Source organism: Myotis davidii, unplaced genomic scaffold (assembly GCF_000327345.1).
Source record: "Myotis davidii unplaced genomic scaffold, ASM32734v1 scaffold115, whole genome shotgun sequence".
Classification (NCBI taxonomy): Eukaryota; Metazoa; Chordata; class Mammalia; order Chiroptera; family Vespertilionidae; genus Myotis; species Myotis davidii.
In genome coordinates, this window is record NW_006291010.1 from 3,892,866 (window position 1) to 3,902,699 (window position 9,834).

Genomic DNA, 9,834 nt, shown 5'->3' on the forward strand with positions numbered 1-9,834 from the left:
CTGTAGCCAGCAACCTGGGCATGTGCCCTTGACCGGAATTGGACCTGGGACCCTTCAGTCCACAGGCCGAGGCTCTATCCACTGAGCCAAACTGGTTTGGGCCAAGTGTCATTTTTTATATTTTAAAAATTTAAGTATGAAAACTAAATTAGTAATAGGAATAAGTCTGTAAAAAAGCATTTTGATCCTCAAACTTTAACTACAGTGGTATGTGTAGCTGACAAGGAAGCTGATTTTTTGACTATTTAATCTATTTTTTTCTTTAAAATATTTCGGTTAACATGAATTATAGTAGTAACTAAAAAAAATTGTTAATTTTTGTTCTCTTTACGTTTAACTAACGTAGTTTAGAATTACTAGCATATAAAATTATTTCCTAGTCTTTAAAAGCTGTCCTATTTTATAGATTATAAAGAAAATATATGTGCAAAGCAGTGTATTTTTTTTTGCTCATCTTCATTATTGTTTCATTCGTACTTATAGAAATCCATCAAATGAACTTGATTTCAATAAGTAAATAAGTTAAGTAAGACAGTAAATAAATAAAATGAACATGATTTCTAAGATTTTCTTCTATCAATCCATTTAAAAGATTAAGTGGGTGTGGTACTAGGAAATCATTAGGTGAATACAGCATAGGGAACATTATGAGCAACCTGGGTAGGAACAATCAAGGCTTAGGCGTCTCATGAACCTGGAAATTAAACGAAACCTGCTCTAAGGACACCAAAGGCTCTCTATGATGGACTCATGGGCCCCAGTGTGAAATACAGCTATATAATGATTTCTCAGCCTATTGAGGACCAGGTGTTTTCATTCATGGAGGGAGTTTAAGGAATCTAGCAGTTCTCAAACTTTACTAGAAGGAAATTGAGATAGCTGTGAAATAATGGGTCACATATTATTCTGCAAGTTTAGTAAATAAGAAACAAATGTGGGAACCTTAACAAATGTGTAGGAAGAGAGCTCTTAAGGGAATGCTACATATATAAAAGGAAAGGTTGGATATTGTCTTTAAAAATATCAGTCTCTGTCTATTAAGATGGATGGTGTTTTTAATTAAGTCTTAGATGGAAAACCATTGAATTTTTGTTAATCATGGAAAAAACATTTTATTATTACAGATCTTAAGAAACATACAGCTGAAGAAAATCCTGACAAAAGCACTCTAGAAAAAGCTATTGGATCACTAAAGGAAGTAATGACGTAAGTGCATTATTTCAATTTTTTTTTATTGTTCCTTGGATTTAGAATGGAATTGATAGAACAATTAGAATCATAAATGGAGAAAAATATCAACAAGTATTTGTAAAATATTTATTGTTATTTTTCTAACAGTGTAGTTACACATTAAAATGATGAGAAAGTATTATAAGAATACATTAATTAATCAAAAACATTTCTTAGGGTATTAAACTATTATGTACAGAGAGTAACAATGGTTTACAAATTTGAAAATGTTATAATTTACTAATAGCCATTTTCTTCATATACCTCTAATCATAACTTGTTTTTGTCTTCATATTCATATTCATGTTCATATTCATATTCATATAAATTGCCCAAATGTAACATGGTGAAATAAAAAAGAAAAGATTTATAATACTTTTTTCATTTTACATTTGGCTTTTGGCTTCTTACCTTGAATTTTAAGGAATTAAATTATTGGGATTGTCTGTAGATGTATGAAAAGTGTAAACTCAATGAAATTGCCTTGGGCCTTGATTGTTAAACTTGTAGACATAGTTCTGATCAGAAATGATCTTTCCTGACTATTACGATCAGAACTGAAAACTATGTTGGTATTGCTTTGACTCATGAAGGGTGAGGGCACTTCAGCTCTTTGGACTTTACATATCATCATATTTCATAGATACAATTAAAATATTTCTGAGATTTCATAAGGTGCTTCAATCTGAAATAGCTTCTTACAATACTTGAAAATGCCCTGGCCAGTATTGCTCAGTTGGTTAAGTGTCATCCCATGCGTTGAGAGGTTGCTGGTTCGATTCCCAGTCAAGGCACTTGCCTGGGTTGTGGGCTTGATCCTCAGTAGGGGGTATGCAGGAACCAGCTGATGTTTCTCTCTCTGTCTCTCTAAAAAAAATAAAATAAAAACAACAATAAGAAACAATCATATTTAAAAAAAAAAAAACTTGCAAAGGCACGCTTACCAAGGAACTTTACTAGCTGTAAGCGTGAGAGCCCAGCGGTAAAATAATGCTCAAATTAAGAGTTTCTATTGCTATGGAGTTTTAGGCATGTTTTGTTTTTTGGTTACATTCATATTTTATATGTTTATCAGCCAGGATAATAGTTTTTTTAAGCACTTCATGGTTAACAAACTCTGTCATTACTTACCTTGATTCTTTCAACAACTCTTTGAAGTAGGCAGTCAGTGTTAAAACATATTTTCACAAAAGAGAAAAGCTGAGAGCTTGTTACTTGGCCTATTTGCCTGTTTAGTGATGATAGCATATGCTATTTATTATTTATATATAATATATTTGGTAAACAAAGATTATAAAGTAACCTAACTAGGGAGTAGACTTGTCATTTGACCTGTTGCCTCCTTTGGACTAGTGTCAAGTGGGCTGCTTTGGGAATAATGAGCCAAATTGACTGGTGATTAAAGATTTCTTTCTTTTTCAACATTTTATTTAAGCTTCGTCAGAATTTAATAATCTTTCTAATACATCACTACCCTAAATGGCTTGCTCATAGTAGATTTTAAATAGATGTTCAACTAAGGAAGCTGCGATTTTAATGTTGAGTTGTGATGCTGGTTTGTAAGCCTTATAGAATTTAACCACCCTTGAATTCTTATGATCCTTGAACATTTAGCATAGGGATTAAATGCTTACTAGTATTGTGGTTGATTGAAACAACTATAATCTGTAAGGTAAAGGAAATAATGAGACAGCACCAATTAACTAGTCGTTGCCATTTAAGCAAAAGAAAAAAAAAACCCCTAAAATTGGATTCTAACACCATTAATTACACATACTTATCTTATAAACATTAATTTGTTATAGATCTATGTTTTAGTACGTTTTTCTTAGCAAATTATACATGTTTAATATAAAGTTTTTTTTAATTTTGGTATATATATATTCCCATAAAACCATCACCACTATCAAGTTAAGGAACATTTCCGCTACCTCCAAGTTTATTCATAGTCTGTGGTAGTAATCCCTTTTCCTCCCTCTCCGGCCCATCCTGAGGCAACAACTACTCTTCTTTTTATAAGTATAATTTGCATTTTCTTAGAATCAAATTGCATATTATATTTTTGTCAGGCTTTTTTTTACTCAGCATAATTATTTTTAGATTAGTCCTTATTGTTGCTTATATCAATAGTTCATTCCCTTTTATTGTTTTCTGTTGAATGGGTATACCACATTTATCAATTCATGTGTTGGTGGATATTTTGATTGTTTTCAGTGTCTGTCTATAACAAAGCTGCTATGAACATCTGTGAATAAATTTTTATATGGACATATACTTTCATTTCTTCTGGATAAAAAATACCTAGTAGGAATGGCTATGTCATAAAAGTTTTAAAAAATTCACCCAACTATATCCAAAGTGGTTGTATTATTTTGCATTCCCATTAATGGTATATGTTGAACACCAGTGGCTCTATGTTTTTACCAACGCTCAGTATGAGTAGTCATTTTATTTTGTGAAATTCCAATAGATGTGTAGTGAAATATCTTATTGTAGGTTCGACTTGCTTTTTCCTAATACCAAATGGTGGTAGCATTTTTTCATGTGCTTATTTGCTGTTCAAATTATCTTCTTTGTGATATGTGTGTTCAAATCTTTTGTCTACTTTTCTTAAAATTGGAATTTTCTTATTTTGAATAGTTTTTTAAAAAACATATATATTTTTATCGATTTCAGAGAGGAATGGAGAGGGAGAGAGAGATAGAAACATTAATGATGAGAGAGAATCATTGATCGGCTGCCTTCTGCACTCCCCACACGGGGTTCTAGCCTGCAACCTTGGGCATGTTCCCTGACTGGGAATTGAACTGTGACCTCCTCGTTCATAGGTTGATGCACAACCACTGAGCCACTCTGGTTGGGTCATTGTTTTTGTTTTTTTAACCAGGGACCAACTAAGTTCCACTCAGCTTTTAAAGTTTTAAAAATAACCTTATTAATTTTTCAGGCATATTAATGAGGATAAGAGAAAAACCGAAGCGCAAAAGCAGATTTTTGATGTTGTTTATGAAGTAGATGGATGCCCAGTAAGTATCCATCTTTGATAATTGTAAATTTATTTTCCTCTTTCTTGTTATTTTAGATTCTACAATTTTTAATATAAAGAGAGTCTTGGCACCACTTTCTTTTAAATTATAACTTAAAAAAAATTCTTTGCTCCCAAATGATCTATTAATATATTTAATCTACACAGGCTAATCTTTTATCTTCTCACCGAAGCTTAATCCAACGAGTTGAAACAATTTCTCTAGGTGAGCACCCTTGTGACAGAGGAGAACAAGTAACCCTCTTTCTCTTCAATGACTGCCTGGAGGTAAAGTTGTACTTAATATAATATAATACTGCTGATTTATATGACTTCCTTGAATGTTTAAAACCAAGCTTTGATTAAAGTATTATAGGTAAGTTTAAAGTAGCTAAACTTAAATAATCACACTTTTTTAATTGAGACCAATTGTTGATTTAATACTATTAATGGAATGCTTTTAGAAGAAGACCTAATATTAAGAAGTATGATAAATTTTCATGACTTCAAATTTAAGTCATAATGAAAATTTAGTTTATTTCCATGCAAATAAATGCTTAAGTCAAAAGAATTTTAGGAACTTCTTATTTCCATGTATATTTATAAGAGATGTATGACATATCTATGACTTTACTTTGAAATTTAAGTAAAGAAATCAGTATTTTGTTGAAAAGAGATAAATTGTGTAATATCATGAATTATGATTTCCTGATTCTCCTTAAGTCATCAGGATTAAATGAGTGATCAGTATATCAGATGGTGTGCATTGATTCTAAAGTTTAATTTTCTCATCTAAGTTTAATTTTTCCTCCCATGTTATTCCTACAGACAAACTGAATTATATTTCTGTGCTTTTCCTTTTTTTTTTTTTAAACATATTTTTATTGATTTCAGAGAGGAAGGGAGAGAGAAATAGAAACATCAATCATGAGAGTGAATCATTGACCAGCTGCCTCCTGCATGCCCCCTACTGGGGGTTGAGCCCACAACCCCAGCATGTGCCCTTGACTGGAATTGAACCCAGGACCCTTCAGTCTGCAGGCTGACACTCTAGCCAATGAGCCAAAACAGCTAGGGCTGCTTTTTCAACTCTTTTCTTTCATTCTGTTAATAGTGTACTTTCAAACATTAAAATAGCCTAATGTGGAACATAAAGGAGTGTATTTTCCTTCATCTCAGGAGATAAAGCTATTCATTTTGATAAAATAGATATTAATTCACCAGATTCACCAGAAGACTAATTTGACATTTCTGTTATTTGGTATCTACCTGTTGCTTTCATGAAAGTAATTTGATGGGTTTCCTTAAAAAAAAAACAAAAAAAAAGAAGAAGAAATCTATACCTCTTTCTTTTTTCCTTTTCTACATGTCTTCTAGAGTTGTGCTCTTGTTTCATGTATATTATTATAAAACACGGGACTCTTAGAGAATAAGTCATACCCAGTCACCAAAAGTTCACTGTGTTAAACGCAGAGTTTTGTTGTTGTGAGATTAGTGAAAAATAATATTTTCATTTTTTCAGGAATGTTAGAAAATACAAAGTAACAACACTGAAAATACTATACATAATTGACCATACCCAGAACTGAGAAAGTTATAATAAAAATTCATGAGGCAGATAAATCATATTTTACCTGAGTAAGCATTATCATGGAGTTTTACTGTCTGTCCATAGTTGCTCAGTTCTTCTCTGTTAGGTACTATTAAGGTTTTTTTAGGATTTTCCTGTTGAAGTCCTTGGTCTATTGGCTCCATTCATCTAATTGGTTAGGTTATCTTTACTTCCCAGCTAATCCATTCTGGGTTTTAATCCTTTAATCCCAAGAGAGTTGTAGTTAACTTTAATTTTTTTAATCTTACATCCCCTTCAAATTCCTTGAAGTATTCTATAACTGGCTCATTGACTCACCTTCCACTTTAATTCTTGCCATTTGTCATTCCCTGTAGCTTCCAGTCAGTTATGTAATACCCTGGCCTCTCATTTCATTCACCAGTGACTTTTTGTTCTACTCTCTCTTAGTTTTCCTGTCTCAGAATCATAGTAATTGAAACAATACTATTTCTAACATTAAATTTGGACTTAAAGATTTATAATCCTAAACTCTCATTCTTTAGCTTGTTTGTCTGAAAAAAACCAAACAGTCCTGGCCAAATAGCTCTGTGGTTAAATTCTCCCAATATGCCAAGATTGTGGTTTGACATTCCCTATCAACAACTCATTTGATATGAAGCTTTAAAAAATCTTAAAATTGTATTTATTCTGCTTAACCAAGTTAATTTAATGTATATTTAAATATTAGTGAAAATATTTAAGTTTTTAGTGCTTATTATCACTACATTAATGTAAATTAACTTTTAATATTTAATATAGATCTGAGTCATAGTTTTGCTTCAATATGAATATGTACTGACTGCCTTTTGATCTTTTCTAATTAGCCAACACTTAAGTAGATATACTTTTCAGCTATACTTTGTCATATTCATGATGGTGACCGGTTAATCTCAATTCATTAAGTAACCTAATCTAAGACATTTTGTGTGGATGTCTTTCAGTTGATGATTATTACCTCACAGGAGATGTTCTTTTAAAACAGCTAAATAACATACCAAGCTTTTGTGGAAATGAAAACAATAAATTTAAAGACCTTATAAAATTCACAGAACTCAAATACATCGTGAATCACAGGGTGCTTTGTGATTTTGCCCCTGGTTTTTCCAGTGTTATTTTGTTTATCTCTTACTTTTGCAGGAATCCCCAGTTTAGGTAAAGTTATATCTTAACATAGCACTTTGAGTTTATAATTTGTACCATTTGTTTACTTTATTGTTTAGTTACCTTTTAACTGTCCCCTTTCTCGATGTTATCCTATCTAATAATAGACAAACATGGTAATTAACCGTACCTCCGACACGCTTCCCATGGGCTAATCAGGGTGATATGCAAATTAACTGCCAACCAAGATGGCGGCCAGCAGCCAGGCAGCTGAAGCGAACAGGAGGCTTGGTTGCTCCAGTGATGGAGGAAGCCAAGGTTCCCTGCCTGCTGCTGCTGGGCTCTGAGCTGCACTCTAAGAAACAATGTTGCAATTATAGAAGCTAAACAAGCTCCAGATACCTGCTCTCAGCCAGCTTTGGCCTCAGAGCTTAGAGTGGCAGTGATGGCAACAGTGTTACAATTGAGAGGTGCCCCCCCCCCCCGCCCCCGAGTGCACAAATTTTTGTGCACCAGGCCTCTAGTGAAAATAATGAGAGTGAGAACCATTTCTGTTATTTACTCCTTTATTCTCAGGATCTGAGATAATTGTGAATTCTGCTCTTAAACTGATATCAGTTATCTTTTGTGCCCAATATAGAGGTCCCAGAGTAACTATTTTCCTTCCTGAACTCAAGAAAATTCCTCAATTCGCTGATCCTATTAGTTTTCACGATGCTTCTAAGTTTTTTCACACCTCAAGGATTTTTTGCGTAGATCCTGTCCCTTGGCCTGGTTTCCTGACCTTTGAACTCTTATCATATAAACATGAGCATACCTGTTACACAAGTACATGTATGATTTTTTTTACATAGCTTCTTATCCCATAATAATTCTGGAATGACTAATAGATGAGCTGCATATAGATTTATGTGATTAGTGCATTTTATTTTTAAGTATTTTGTCTTTGTTTTTATTCATATTACTTAAAATGACTTTTGTTTTTCTATAATCAGATAGCAAGGAAACGCCACAAAGTTATTGGCACTTTTAGGAGTCCTCATGGCCAGACCCGACCCCCAGCTTCTCTTAAGCATATTCATCTAATGCCTCTTTCTCAAATTAAGAAAGTGCTGGACATAAGAGAGACAGAAGGTATGCTTATTGGATAAACTATTGCTAAATAAAAATAGTTCATACTCACTACTGCAGATTTATTTCACTTCCTTATTTTTTTTCACATGAAAGTGCTATGTACCCTAACCCAGCCTGTTCCCACACCAAAACATTTTATTTCTTCAGAATCCAAAATAAATCACCTGTGCTCTGCATCTTATACTTTCCTTGTTGCCACTAGCTGCATTGTTAAGGATACAGTTAGGAGATGACCAGGAATGATGTGCATGAGTAAGTGCACCCTAAGTAACTATGGCAGTCTTTTTTTTTTTCTTTTTTAAATATATTTTATTGATTTTTTACAGAGAGGAAGGAAGAGAGATAGAGAGTTAGAAACATCGATGAGAGAGAAACATCGATCAGCTGCCTCCTGCACATCTCCCACTGGGGAAGTGCCCGCAACCCAGGTACATGCCCTTGACCGGAATCGAACCTGGGACCTTTCAGTCCGCAGGCCAACGCTCTATCCACTGAGCCAAACCGGTTTTGGCAACTATGATAGTCTTGGCATGGAGTTAAATGTGTATTAAGGGAAGCTTTCTCCCTCAACTTTGATAGTGTTAGGGAGGTTTCTCTGAATGCCTGAAATTGCCAAAAGTTTATACCTTCTCAAAATAGTATCATCTGTTTAACTAGCACTAGTGATATGTCTTTATTGGTCATATTTTGGGTGTTAGGCATAGTTTTTACAATGTAAGCTGGTACCATTACTGATCCCATCCTCTCATGATGAAAGGAATGATGTGCATGAGTTAGTGCACCCTAAGTAACAATTAAAGAAAATTTGAATAGTAACTTGCATTGCTATCTTTATTCTATTATTGAATTTGAATTATGGGTTATGTGGTACATTTGTTTTAAATCATTTCCATATCTTTGGATTATAATTGTGGAAGACTTCATTGTTTAAAATAGGTTCTGCATCTTGGTCACAAAACATTTTGTAGCAATTTTAATATTTAAAAATTATGTTTCTTTAAACTTGATTTAAATAGGTTGAGTTTTTAAATTATTCTTACAATGCCATTTCATTTTAAAACTCAAATTCTAGGATACTAAGTAATGATACATTCTAATTGTTTAAAACTCCAGCACATAAAATATTAAATGTCATGGAAAATACTGTTTATGTAATGTCAACTTATTGTTGGTTCTTCATATGGTACTTACTGTTAAAGTTCTTTCTAATGTTTCAATGTAAAACGGTGATACTCTTTGTCCAATTAGAAATAGAGGGGGTGGGAAGGGTGGAGAAAAGATCATTGGAATGTCATTGATCTGAGGTAACTTAACTTGAATAGATCTATCATTTTCCAAGAATAACATTGTTTATAATTCCTGGACCCTAGATTGCCATAATGCTTTTGCCTTGCTCGTGAGGCCACCAACAGAGCAGGCAAATGTGCTGCTCAGTTTCCAGATGACATCAGAGGAACTTCCAAAAGAGAACTGGCTCAAGATGCTGTGTCGACATGTAGCCAACACCATTTGTAAAGCAGATGCTGTAAGTTCTTAATCTTCTACACTAATAAAAGAGAAAAATGGTCATTGGCGTAGGACACTACCATTTTCATTGGCTAATCAGGGCTATATGCAAATTAACTGCCAACTAAGATGGCAGTTAACTGACAACAAAGATGGCGGTTAATTTGCATATGTAGGCACAATGCAGGGAGGCGAAAGGGAAAGCAGGAAGAAGCCCCCTGCCACT

The 9,834-nt window shown here is 33.5% G+C and overlaps 1 protein-coding gene across 8 annotated transcripts in view; it reads left to right on the forward strand.

Annotated features, from left to right (window-relative positions):
• ECT2 (epithelial cell transforming 2) overlaps positions 1-9,834 on the forward strand; it is a 54,966-nt gene that overhangs the window by 28,194 nt on the left and 16,938 nt on the right. For all 8 annotated transcript variants that reach the window (XM_015564180.1, XM_015564179.1, XM_015564181.1 and 5 more), the window contains 5 exons: positions 1,125-1,206; positions 4,178-4,256; positions 4,424-4,543; positions 7,964-8,102; positions 9,473-9,627. In XM_015564180.1, coding sequence (XP_015419666.1) covers positions 1,125-1,206; positions 4,178-4,256; positions 4,424-4,543; positions 7,964-8,102; positions 9,473-9,627 — 575 coding nt within the window. The remainder of the gene's footprint in view (positions 1-1,124; positions 1,207-4,177; positions 4,257-4,423; positions 4,544-7,963; positions 8,103-9,472; positions 9,628-9,834) is intronic.